This window comes from Giraffa tippelskirchi, chromosome 2 (assembly GCF_054371585.1).
Source record: "Giraffa tippelskirchi isolate mGirTip1 chromosome 2, T2T-mGirTip1v1.2.pri, whole genome shotgun sequence".
Lineage (NCBI taxonomy): Eukaryota > Metazoa > Chordata > Mammalia > Artiodactyla > Giraffidae > Giraffa > Giraffa tippelskirchi.
The window spans coordinates 120,734,039-120,747,564 of NC_137276.1; the positions used below are offsets into that span (position 1 = coordinate 120,734,039).

The 13,526-nt window shown below is 41.1% G+C and overlaps 1 protein-coding gene across 1 annotated transcript in view; it reads right to left on the reverse strand.

The window, feature by feature from the left end:
* CLRN1 (clarin 1) overlaps positions 1 to 12,778 on the reverse strand; it is a 42,983-nt gene extending 30,205 nt beyond the window's left edge. Inside the window, exon 1 of the mRNA XM_081570457.1 lies at positions 12,526 to 12,778. Within this exon, the coding sequence (XP_081426583.1) occupies positions 12,526 to 12,778 (253 nt within the window). The remainder of the gene's footprint in view (positions 1 to 12,525) is intronic.
* Positions 12,779 to 13,526: the final 748 nt, after the last annotated feature.

A 13,526-nucleotide genomic window follows, 5' to 3' on the forward strand; every position in this document is an offset into this window, starting at 1 on the left:
TAAACTGTCCCTTTCTGTATTTATCTTGGCAAGTGATCCCAACCATCTAGCCAGTGGAAGTCTAGGGTTCATCCTCTATCATCAAGTTCTGTTGATATTTGCTTCTGATTGTTTTGGGAATATTTGCCCCACTTTTCAGCCTTCTGACAATGCTTTGCTTTGGACCTCCAAATCTTGGAGGAACCTTCTGACTATCCTCCCTGCTTCTCTTTCAGTCTTCTAATCTGTCTCCTGTCCTGACACAAACCTGCTTAACATCCTTAAATGGTATCCCAATGCCTACAAGATAATGTTAACCAGTGAAGTGTCCCTTACATTCTATTCTCTTCTTCTTCTCCACCCTTACCTTCCTCCTCCTTTTGTCTCTCACGCATCCTCTGCACTCTGGCCACAATAGGCTCTTCCTACCTTGGTTCATGCTGTTCCTTTGCTCAGAATGGCTTGTTCAATGCCATCTAGTGATATCTAACTCTAATCCTTACTTTCCTCTGATCTTTCTGTGCCTTGCCCTGACAGACAGTAGTTCTGTTTCTTGGAACTTTGTAAACAAAAATGATCATGTTGATGATGATGATAATGGGCATAATCACACCATCCATAGTTCTGGTTCTTCCCCATTCTGGGCCCACAGGGATTTCACATTTTGGCTCTTTTGAGGGCCCCATCATGTAACATCCTCGGTGTATGTCAGTTTCAGGTCAGAGAATTTAGTTGCCTGGGTGAGAGCTCTTTGTTACAATAACTGGTAATATTACAGATGGTGACTGAATCCTGGAATGGAACTACAGCTAATCTCTGATGAATATGTACTGTGAGCAAGAAATCAATCTTTGTTAATTTTTTTTTTTTTTTTGGCTGCCTTGCATGCCTTGCAAGATCTCAGTTCCCCAATCAGAAATTGAACCTGGTCCACAGCAGTGAAGACCCAGAATCCTAGGCCATCATGGAATTCTAAGTCTTTTGTTGATTTAAACCTGTAATATTTGGACTTTATTATTAAAACATAGCCTCTCCCATCTTGACTGAGAAAACTGTACATACAGCTCTTACAAGTGGTCAGTTATTTAAAAACACTTCTGCTAGATTCTTAGGTATTTAGGAACAAGTACTCTCTCATTTCCCTTGTGTCCTCAGAGTCTAGAAGAGCGCTGGAGCACATAAGCACCGATGATCTTTTTAGGGGGTGGTGAGGGCACGCATACTCTCACTTACAAAGAATTTGTATTTTACATATGAAGTGACTTTGTTTTCAACAGATCATTTGAAAGTAATAAGAATAAGATTTTTTTAAAAAGCTGTTTGTTTTTACTAACTGCTAAGCATGTTCTTTTATTACTTGCCATTAATCCATGTTTTATTTGATTTCTCTAAATGTATGGCTTTCATTTCAGTTCCCTTAAAATTTATTTCATTTCTGTCTCCTGGGTTCTTCTGCTGTATTTTATCCCAAAACCTTGTTCTCTGTTTATCTGTTACTGATCCTAGTCTAACAGTCACATCTTTCATCCTGCAGTCCTTAAAACAGGACTCAGAACACATGTAAACCCATGGCTGATTCATGTCAATGTATGGCAAAAACTATTGCAATGTTGTGAAGTGATTGGCCCCCAACTAAAATAAATAAATTTATAAAAAAAAAAAAAAAAAAACAAAAAAAAAAAAACAGGACTCAGTAAACCTGGTCTAAGCCCATGTTTAGGCACTAATCAAGAGTATGAGGTGGTTAGAATATCACACATGACCAAAGGAAGAAGAGTTGGGAGCTGGTGGGAAGAGAGAAAAATAGTTAGACATTAATCAAAAGATGACAAGCTGGGAAAAGAGTAGCTTTTGGAATCAGAAAAGTGAAAGTGTTAGTTGCTCAGTCATGTCTGACTCTTTGCAACCCCATGGACTGTAGCCCGTCTGGCTCCTTTCTCTGTCCATGGAATTCTCCAGGCAAGAATATTGGAGTGGGTTGCCATGCCTTCCTGCAGGGGATCTTCCCAACCCAGGGATTGAACCGAGGTTTCCTGCATTTCAGGCAGATTCTTTACCGTCTGAGGCACTAGGGAAGCCCAAGTTTGAGATTAAATCTGGTTTTGCCATTTACCGCTCATGATGCTTCAGCTCCTTGTCTGTAAATAATTGATGCTTTTGAACTGTGGCGTTGGAGAAGACTCTTGAGAGTCCCTTGGACTGCAAGGAGATCCAACCAGTCCATCCTAAAGGAGATCAGTCCTGGGTGTTCATTGGAAGAACTGATGTTGAAGCTGAAACTCTAATACTTTGCCCACCTCATGCAAAGAGTTGACTTGTTGGAAAAGACCCTAATGCTGGGAAGGATTGGGGGCAGGAGGAGAAGGGGACGACAGAAGATGAGATGGCTGGATGGCATCACCGACTCAATGGACATGGGTTTGGGTAAACTCTGGGAGTTGGTGATGGACAGGGAGGCCTGGCGTGCTGCGATTCATGGGGTCGCAAAGAGTCGGACACGACTGAGTGACTGAACTGAACTGAAAATCACTGCAGACGGTGATTGCAGCCATGAAATTAAAAGACGCTTACTCCTTGAAAGGAAAGTTATGACCAACCTAGACAGCATATTAAAAAGCAGAGACATTACTTTGCCAACAAAGGTCCATCTAGTCAAGGCTATGGTTTTTCCAGTAGTCATGTATGGATGTGAGAGTTGGACTGTGAAGAAAGCTGAGCGCTGCAGAATTGATGCTTTTGAACTGTGGTGTTGGAGAAGACTCTTGAGAGTCCCTTGGACTGCAAGGAGATCCAAACCAGTCCATCCTAAAGGAGATCAGTCCTGGGTGTTCATTGGAAGGACTGATGTTGAAGTTGAAACTCCAATACTTTGGCCGCCTCATGTGATGAGTTGACTCATTGGAAGAGTCTGATGCTGGGAAGGATTGGAGGCAGGAGGAGAAGGGGACAACAGAGGATGAGATGGCTGGATGGCATCACTGACTCGATGGACATGAGTTTGGGCAAACTCCAGGAATTGGTGATGGACAGGGAGGCCTGGCGTGCTGCGATTCATGGGGTCACAAAGAGTCGGACGTGACTGAGCGACTGAACTGAACTGAACACTTTGAATGGCATGTTTATCTAAAGACTGAGTCTAAGTTGCAGAACTTTTGAGCAACACAATGAGATCATTTATATGGAAGTTCTATAAATTTTACATAATCACTTAAGCATTTTTTTTAACACAACCAAAATGACAGAAGAGTTGTATTTTCACCAAGAGCGAGATACTTAAGGGACTTCTCTCATGGTCCAGCGGCTAAGACTCTGGTCTCCCAATGCAGGGGGCCCGGGTTCGATCCCTGGTCAAGAAAATAGATCCCACAGCAAAGATCGAAGATTCCGTATGCCACAACTGAGATCCAGTGCAGCCAATAAATAAATATTTTTTGGAAAAAGAGTGGGAGATTCAAGAGCCCAGTGCAGTGCGAGAGCACCGGCGTTTTCAAGTCTCAGGATTGATCCCTGGGACTGGTGGCAGTTATCCAGCCCACAGGTGGAGCCATATCTGCACATGAGGACCTAATATCCTCCCAGAGAAGCCCTGAGATTACATGGCATTCAGACAATCTGTCTTGCAGCTCAGGGGATTTTTGGGTTTTTTTTTTTCCCCTGACCTGACAGGTGACTATTGCTGTACATAATCCAAGAACTTCAGATTTGTTCACTTATTTGCTCCTTGTCACACACTCCCCTCAGTACCCTATCTACTGTCCCCGTTCTTGCTTCTATTTCCCTTGTGCAATTCCTTGCACATTCTCTGATGGCACACCTCTCAAGAGGGGCCCTGACAGTCTTCAGGAGACAGGGAGATGGAGGCCAAGATACTAGCTTTATCTTGATAAAGTGAGGGAGAAGGTGGTTTAGATTGTCCACCCAGTTCCGTTGAATTGGTTGGCCTCACGCCCCCAACCCCCGCACTCGCCTGTCAGTGGAAGTCCTCCTCCCCCTGGCGGACTTGGTGCCCTGACTCTGGCCAGGAGAGCAGACTCCTGTAACTGGTGGGCAGAATTGGAAAGACGGAATGCCTTTGAAGCCACTGAGGCTGGGAGCCAAGCTTGCTCAATTCCTTACTGTAAACCCACCATTCAGATCTGTTGTTCCCTCCGAGCCCAGGTGGGTGTGGGTGAAGTGTGAGACCCTTCCTAGAAATATGCCTGCTAAAGGAGTGGAAGGCAAGCATTCCAGCTTGAACTTGACCAGAAAACCTCCCAACTGTTTGGGAACAATACTAAACATGACTTCTCCCCCTGCCCTCCTTCTGGTGACCTCGGCCAGCCCTAACACGGAGGGCTCCTGACTCTTCAGCCTCACCCGATTCTGCCAGTCTCGGCCGTCATCCGCCACAGTACTTCTCAACCTTGGCTACACATTAGACTCACTTGGGGAGCTTCTAAGCCATCCAGTGCTCAGGCCCCGCCTCCAGAGATCCTGATCCAGCTGCTCTGGGATGGGGCCTTGGCATCGGTAGTTTTCAGGACTCCCTGGGTGATTCTAAAGCACAGCAGGGTTACAGACCACTGATCTAATGGTTTAGGTCTCATCGACCCTATCTGTCTTCATCTGGCCAGATGTAAATTGCAGGTGACACCATCTGTGAAGCTCTCAAAACGAAGGCAGCCTCTGACAATGATGTTAGCAATGATGCTGCCTCTTCTTCCTAGATTAAAGCCGTGGTGGTAGCTTCAGAGGTCCTGTTTTTCCTCTCGACTTGTCCTTCACATGAAAGGGATGTTTTAAAAAGAACTTGTATTTGGCCCCTTGGTGCTCAGCTATTCATTTTCTTTAAAGGGACTAAGGGGGAAGATTTCTTTCTTCTTACAGAAATGCTCTTTATCTGACTTTTCCCCTCAGCGCGTCTGCAGCCTGTCATTATGAAAATCCAGTAAAAGACATTCCCTGACATAAACTCAATGCATTCATCTCCTTTAATATCACCCCGAATCTCACACCCAGGTATCGAGCCAGGCTTCTGATGGCTCCATGGTCAGGGAGAATGAAATCCATGACCCCAGCACTTAAAAGGAAGAGACTTGATGATATGATAGAACCACTTAAAATGCAGTTTTCTCAGTACCTTGCCTGAATTTCTCTCAGCTGAACTCTACCTATCTGACTCCAGCCTATGGGAAGCAGCCCCATCAGTGAGCCTTAATCACCCACAGTGGCTGAGGGACGGCAGATGCTTTGGTGCATATGTGTCTCCGATAACAGAACCCATTTAACTGCTCCGAATCCACAGGGTATGATTATGTTGGGGTAATAACTCCCAAGAATGGCTTTGCCACAGTACAACATGCTGAGAGGGAGCGAAATACGAATCCTGCATAAATTAGTCTGCCAGGTACCATTAGCTATTAGTCAGTGCTATCAGACCTGTAATAAAAGAGTATCACACCACAGCTACTCTGGCTGTTTAGCTACATGACTGGATGAAAGGCAAATCTGACGTTGTTTCATTTAAATGAGTTTTTTTTTTAAATCTACCTGCTTTTAGCTTTATGAAATCCCTAATACAGTTCAGAGATTAAAATGAGCTTTTATTTTTCATCTTTTGAGAAAAGAGATGTTGATTTGTACTCTAATTCTATCCCATTGACTCCTCGTATCAGTTTTTGTAGTGAATCAAATGTACTTGCATTTTCTTTTTTATTCCTGCTTCTGTTTTGAAACCTGTTCATGCACCTCAGGAAGGAGCCTGCCATTTTCATTATTGCTGTGGTTAAATAATTATTGTAGTGCAAGTAACTAAGTGGGACTTCCCAGGTGGCATGGGTTTGACCCCTGGGTCAGGAAGATCCCTTGGAGAAGGAAATATCAACCCATTCCACTATTTTTGCCTGGAAAATTCCATGGATAGAGGAGCCTGGAGAGCTATAATCCATGGAGTCACAAAGAGTCGGACAAGACTGAGAACACGTACTCACATAAGTAACTAACTTTGAAGATCTTGCCATAAACGTTTTCACTGGCAGAGATTTTTAAGTGAGCTAACCACAGTTGAAATCAGGTATCTCTGCCTTCAGCATTAACTATCAACATCAAGGTTATATAATTACATAACCCAAAGATTAGCCACAAGCATGTGATCTGCTCAACCTAGATTCTTAAACAGGAATGGCTTAACTATTTTATTTTCTAAAGGTCAAAATTGGGGCTGAAATATCAGAGCCACTGAAATGTGAAATAAAGAGGCAATGAATGAATTCAAATCTTAAGGCCAACTACCATCACTTGGTTATATGAGAACTAGGTCTTGTGAGGTACTAACATAGTGGTTTTTCATCTGTGAGTTTTTTTTTCTTTTAAAATAAACTGAAGTAAAGTCGACTTATAATATTATATTAGTTTTAAATGTATAGCATAGTAGTTTTATCTTTTTATAGATTATACTTCATGCAAAGTTATTATAAAATATTGGCTACAGTTGCTATGTTGTATCTTACTGGTAGTGGGTAACCCTTAATCCTCTTCGCCTACTTTGCCTCCACCACCCATCTCCCCTCTGATAACCGCTTGTTTGTTCTCTGTATCTGTGAGCCTTTTTCTGTTTTATTTGTTCACTTTTTATTTCAGATCCCGCTTATAATTAAAAACATATGATATTTGTCTTTCTCTGTGTGACTTATTTTACTAAGCATAACACCCTCCAGGTCAATCCACATTGTCACAAGTGGCAAGCTTTCATTCTTTTTATGACTAATATCCCATTGTATACGTAAAACATATCTTTTTTTATCTATTCATCTGTTGATGGGCACAGTTTCTCTATCTTGGCTATCCTAAATGATGCCACTAAGAACATAGGGTTACATATATCTTTTTGAATTAGTGTTTTTGCTTTCTTTGGATAGATATCTAGGTGTGGAATTGCCAGGCTGTGTGGTCATTCTATTTTTAATTTTTTGAGGAAACTCCATACTGTTTTCCATAGTGGTTACCAATTTCCATTCCCACCAACAGTACACAATGTTTTCGTTTCCTCCACGTCCTCAGCAGCCCAACACAGTATTTTAAATAGGTGGTGAAGCTAAGTCCTGCTTGTGCATTTTCCTCATCTCTTTGCATACTGTATGGAGACAGAAGGTGGTAGAGGAATGAGGGGATCAAGAATTTCAATCCTAGGTCTGCTACTTACTAGGTCTGTGACTTTGGGAAATTTTTGTGACCTCTCTGAGTTTCCACTTCTTCCACTTCTATTTGTTCAAGAGAAGCAGGATCGTAATGCCTCCATCTAAAGGTTGGAGATCATATATGCAAAATGCCTGGCACCTGTGAGACACCCAGTAAATGGGCAGCTGAAACTAGTATTTTTTTCTTCTGGATTGTCTGAAAGTCCCTGGGGAAGATGAGTCACCCTCAGAGATTAGAAGAGAAAGCAGGATGGGGGGTGGGTGAGAGGGAGGCTTTAGAGGGAGGGGATATATGTATAATTATAGCTGATTCAATTTGTTGTAGAGCATAAACTAGCACAACTTTGTAAAGCAATTATACTCCAGTTTTTTAAACAAGCTTTCTTCTAAGGATGAAAAAAATAAAACGAGAAAGCAGAGCAGCATATCATAAGAACAATTTAGGAGACATTCTCCAAGAGATGAAGTTTACACACCAGGATTAAGTTCCAGAAGTTCCACTGAGAACCTGCCACACAGAGTTTCAGAAGCAGCTCCATCCACCTCTACTTCCTCTCTCAGGAAAGCACAGGTCAATGACGTTACTCGCTGTCAGGATGGAGGGTAATTTAAAGGGAAGGCAGGGGTGTATGTGTGTGTGTGTGTGTGTTTATACATAAGCTCTTCTGTCAATAAGATTCTCCGGGCAAGAATACTGGAGTGGGTTACCATTTCTTCTTCCAGAGGATCTTCCCGACCCAGAGATTGAACCTGTGTTTTCTGCATTGGCAGTGGATTCTTTACCACTGAGCCAACAGGGAAGCCTGTTTATACATATAAGCAAGACTATAATTGTCAAACAAGGCTGATTTTGTGGATTATTTTTTCCAATAAGGATATTAGATGTAGTTGTTAGGAAGGAGGCAGAGATAAATGTTCTTGCCCTGGACTAGTCAAGGAGAACCAGAAGTTCCTTCTCTCAAAATCACCTTTTCTGTATTTCTTGCTAATTTGAGGATGATTTCTGCTTAAATTCTGCCTTTGGGTAAAGAACACCCTTGGAGTGTTAAATATACTAGTCATTCTTCATTTCTTGACATTGCCAGTTAATAAAATCAGATTCAGGAAAGAGGAGTTTTGCAGTGAGGATGGAAGAGGAGTTTCTAGGGAAAATGAAGAGTAAAAAATAGAAGGAGGTTGGACAGCCTCTCCCTGCCTTTAGATCTCCCTTTTTCGCTTTCTCAATAATTCTCTCTTAATTCCTTGAGGGTTTATGGCTGCTCCTGCTCTTTGGAACCCACTAACCCCTCTCCCTAGAATTCTAAAACATCCCATTTTTCATTTTCTCCTTCTTTACCCTGCAATTTTCTACATAAAAAGTGAAAGGTTATGACAGGGAGAAAAAGAAGCACTGACTTTGATAATGAAATTCGTCTGGGTCCTAATAAATGGTAGGTATTTCAGAATACTTCAAAAATCAGGTGCTTTAAGCACGAGAGAGCAAAGGCACACAAAACTCGCCACTTCTAATGATGGTGGCTAACATCTGTCAGTGAAGCTGTGAGCATTTGAAACTAGAAGGGTCATGCAAATTTAAAGCTGGAGGGACCTTGTCTAGAACAGCCAGCCTCTTGTTATACAGATCATAGAGTGTTTGAACTGGAAGAGATGTTAGAAATCACCTAGTTTCACCTCCCGTTTGATAGATGCAAGAGCTGAAAACCAATGAAATGACATAATTTGCTTAAAGTCTAATCTCCAGCAAGTGGCAGAGTGCTGCCCCATCCCAAATTGCTTATTCTTGATAGTGTCAGTTTACCAAACACTGATTAAGCACCCCTTCGTGACATGCATTGTACTGGGTCCTGGTATGAGGGAGCAGCAGGGTGCATAATAGCCCCTGCCTTCTTAGGGCTTAGGATCTCCTTGCAGAGAAATACACTTCTCAAGAACTTTTAATACAGGTGATGAGAAATAACAGAGTAAGCATCAAGGTCTGGAAAGGAGAGAGGAGGAAACAGTTATTTGGCCTTGAGAAGCTGGCTTTCCCCTTCGCATTAGTGAAGATAGATAGAACATTACAATCTTCTAATCACTTTTTTCCTCAATGGGAGGAAAACAACCTCTCTACTGGCAGAACTGTTCTAATGGGTGAGTGACGCTACGCAATAGGGCACCTAAGCTAAAATGCCGGAGGGGCCCTGCAGGCTGAGTAAAACAGTACAAGTGTATCCTACCCACCTCCCTCCCACCAGATAGTCTTCCCTGAATACAATAGGTGTCCCTCCTACCCCCACTGTGCCTGCTTCCCCTGGCAGTACGCTAAGGGAGAGGGGAGAGACAGGCAGTGTTACCAGAAGGAGGAACGTCAAAGACGTTTGCAGCCCCACCATGTGTAGGCAGAGTGATGGGAAAAATGCAGGACATACAGAATGGTGACCAGTAGATCACCTGGAACAGCTGGCATCAGCAGGAGACCATGGGGGTAGAGTGCCAACTCTCAGTGATGGTCACAGAAATCCAGAATCCCAACTATTCCACCCCAAAATATGTTTGAGAAGCCACCTTCTTGCTCACAGAAGTAGTTTCAACACTCCCTCTGCAATCTGGGTCATATGCCTCAATTGGTCAAGAAGCTCTGCTTCTCTAAAATATGAAGTAAGCTAAACCTCTGTTAAGCTTTTTACAAATTTTCAATCATAAGGAAGGCCCAAATTAAGATGCTTTAAAAAGTATGACTCGAGTTGCAAGCTACGAAATGCTGTGATTGGTTAAATTTTGTTTTTCTGATTAAAAAGAAAATTATCCCATATGTTTTCCCCAGCTCATTGAACTGTCTTGGCAATGAAGAGATCAGCACATCTAGGAATGATTAATGCCATATGATTCTTGAGCATCATATTTTGATAATGCTCTGCAGTTTTTTTCAAATCAAAACAGAAACCCACCCACACACCCTGAGCTCAAAACTGATACTTTTTGTCTTGATGGCTACATTTAAAGTTTAAACACCATCATTAAAATTTTACAGGTGACATATCAGGAAAAATTAAGCCGACTAGTTGTGCTGCCTTGAAAGGAAAACAGTCCTTCATTATAATGAATGAAATTGTGTCCTACGTATGAATGCTAGTGATCTCGAGAAGATGAACCGCTGACCCATAAATGGATGAGAATCAGCCAGAGTAAACGAGGCAGAAGTTTTCCCAGCATAATTGTGCAGGCTCACAGGGGAGATTTTTGTTATAATTAAAAGAGATAGAGTGGTCAGTAGGGAATATTTAATAGGAGTAAACATGACAACATTGCCTAACTATTTTTCTGGTTCATTCTTCATCCTCATGTTATACTCTATATCATGGTTTTAAAAGTGACACATATGTTGCACATAAAAATATTACACATAAACTTGTATAGCAGAACCAAGCAAAAACTCATTTAGCATATGGACACTGACAATGTCCAATTTATTCAGAATAAATCTCCAACTAAATTTGTCCAATGCAAAATTTTCTTCATTTGGCTGGGGAAAATATTCAGAGAATCACAGGGACTAATGCAATGGTGTGAGGAAGGTGGGGGTATTGTTTAAACCCCACCAGCTCTGAAACTTCACAGAAAGCAAAGGGACCCCCGATTAGAACAACTTCATTACAGATAGAGCCGGCATAGGACACAGCCATGAAAAATTGCTTCACTGAACCACAGAAGAATGTGGCCCTGGGAGGATTAAATGAGACAAAATATGCATAGTGCTTACTGTCAAGTACGTATTTAGAAAACATATTATTGTTTTGGAACATATCCTGTGCTATGAGTAAAGTTTATCTTCATTTCACTGTGGAAAATACAGAGACTCCAGAAAACCCCTGTAGGCTCTCTGCTTTTGTCTAAATTCATTTATGAGAAGCTTTACTCACACTTTAGCTTGCCAATGACTCACAGTTAAATCATTTCACTCATCTTTTTTCCTTTTTTGTCTTTTAATACAGTTGCAATTCATGTGACATTCTGCTTTGTTCTTAGCCCACACCCCTAGGGAAGCTAAGCAACTCTAACAGCCCCCTTACCTTAATGAACTAAAGCCATTCAATAAAAAGTGTGGGGATCCACTTCATCCAATCTAGTCAATGATGATTTCTTAAAAAGCTGAAGACTAATTCTTGGGGATTTTCTGGAGCCCTGTGCAAATTTCTGTCACTTAATAGCCTATGTGAGTTGAAAGTTGGTGTCCAATGGTGCTAAGAAGTGGTAAGGAATATTGTGGAAATATAAATAGGCCAGCCCTGAAATTTAATTAGACACTGCATATGTTAATAATAAATTCAATTAATTTAGCTTTCCACCTATGCTAGAAAAAAAAAAATACCCAGGCAAAATAATAATTCATTTTAAATGCCTCAATTGGTAACCTCCTTTCCTGAAGACTGATTTATGCAGTAATTTACTGGCTGTGTCTTCATAAGATTGTTCCAAACCAGCCCTTTTGAAATAATAATAATTTCTGAATGTGTGCTGGGAGAGATATAACAAATGACTTCTTATTAATTTTCATTTAATGAGTTGCCTATTCACATGGTAATTTTTTAAAAATTCTCTTCTTAAGACACACAGGTAGTAAATAGTGTGGGTGACACTTCCATTTCACAAATATCACAATAGGAAAATCTGTCTCTTATGCTCTACATAATTCAAAGGTCAGTCGGCAAATTTTCTGTCCTAAATAGGCATTTAATTCTTTCTCAGGTAACATGGCACATTATTTTAAATTTCTATAGTCAGGTGATCCAAATTAGGTAAGGAAAAAAGAAAGAATATTTATCAACAGTAGAGTTCCTAGCAGGGAAAATAGGGGTATAGACAGGAAACAAAGTTATGTGCAAGGAGTAAAAACAGCTCGAGTTGGTTAATGAGCCATGACACTGGTTCTTTTTTTTTTCTTTTAAACTTTTTAATTTGTATTGGGAAATAGCCGATTAACAATGTTGTGATAGTTTAAGGGACTCAGCCACACATATACATGACACTGATTCTTTTTTAAAGAACAAAACAAAGATCTTCTCTTACAGCTTTCCTATTTCTCCAAGCTCCCCTCTTTTAAACAAGAGCCCAGAATTTCTTACATAAATATTAATATTTAAGAATGTTTATCTTTACCAAAAGTTCAATTCCCTGGTAACTCATTAACTGTAAGTTGTTATAAGAAAAATAGAAAGATGAAATAATAAAAACTAGAAAGAAGAAGCTGCTCAGAAGAGATCTATGTAGTTCAGATGGTTCATACCTCTTCAACAAGTCCTGCAATAGACAGGGCAAGGTTCTTAAAAATAATTTCTTGCAACACTTGAAAGAGCTTGCCTACACTATTAAATAATTCAAATGGAATACTTACATGAGAACCGAAAGGGCCTCTTTCCCAGGCCACACTGTCTCATGCCCTCTCCATGGAAAAGCCCGTACTGCATCTCGCCCATGAACTTGTCCAGCTCCTGCCCTGAGGCGTTGACGAGCAGAGCCCCAGTTTTGCAGAGAAAGGTGGCTTTGATCCACAAAGGTGTCCCCAGGGCTGTCACAACTCCGAGGGCACACACGAAGCTTAACATCCCAGCCATGCAAAAAATGACTTTCTTCTGTTGGCTTGGCATGATGAGAAATGGCTCTTATGAGGGTGAGGTTCAGAACCCAGACCTTCGTGGCCAAGGGGAAATTACTGCCCCTTTGACTGTATTTATTATAGAAGCTGAACAGACAGATCCCAACTGAAATGGCAACTTCACCACTGACGGCATCTCTCACCAGGTTAAATGTCAGAATCCCAGGGTGGAGGTGGCTTCATCATGCTTGCTTGGTTTTTTTCCTCCTTTTCTCTGCTTCTTCTAATCTGAAATCTTAGGACTAAGAACCTAGAGAATAAAACTCTTTCAAAGTGCCTGCAAGTATCTGCTCTTCTATCCCCTGGTAACAGAGGTCTAAGATAACAGATGGAGTCCTCTGTGTAACCTGATAAATGCCTCCCCTTTCCTCTGCTTATTGTCTGATTGGGTGAGCTGAAACTTTAAGAAACAGGCTTGGCTCCCTTGGTAAATGATCAGCTACTTGAGAAGTTCATTTATTGATGTGTTTTTATTTTTGTTTTTGTTTTAGGTGGGAGGAGAAGAGGAGTTTCATTAGAGGTAGGAAAAATATATATATGTATATTCTTATACATATATATGTATATATCCATATAAATATATATATATATATATGTACACACAAATATACTGGCAATTAATTGATTTTGAAAAATGTTCATTGTAGCAAGATAAAATATTGGACTGAATTGGTTTCTGCATGGATCTAAAGCACCATAGACAGACCGCTGGGGCTCCTAACTCCTTTTCTCCCGGATCA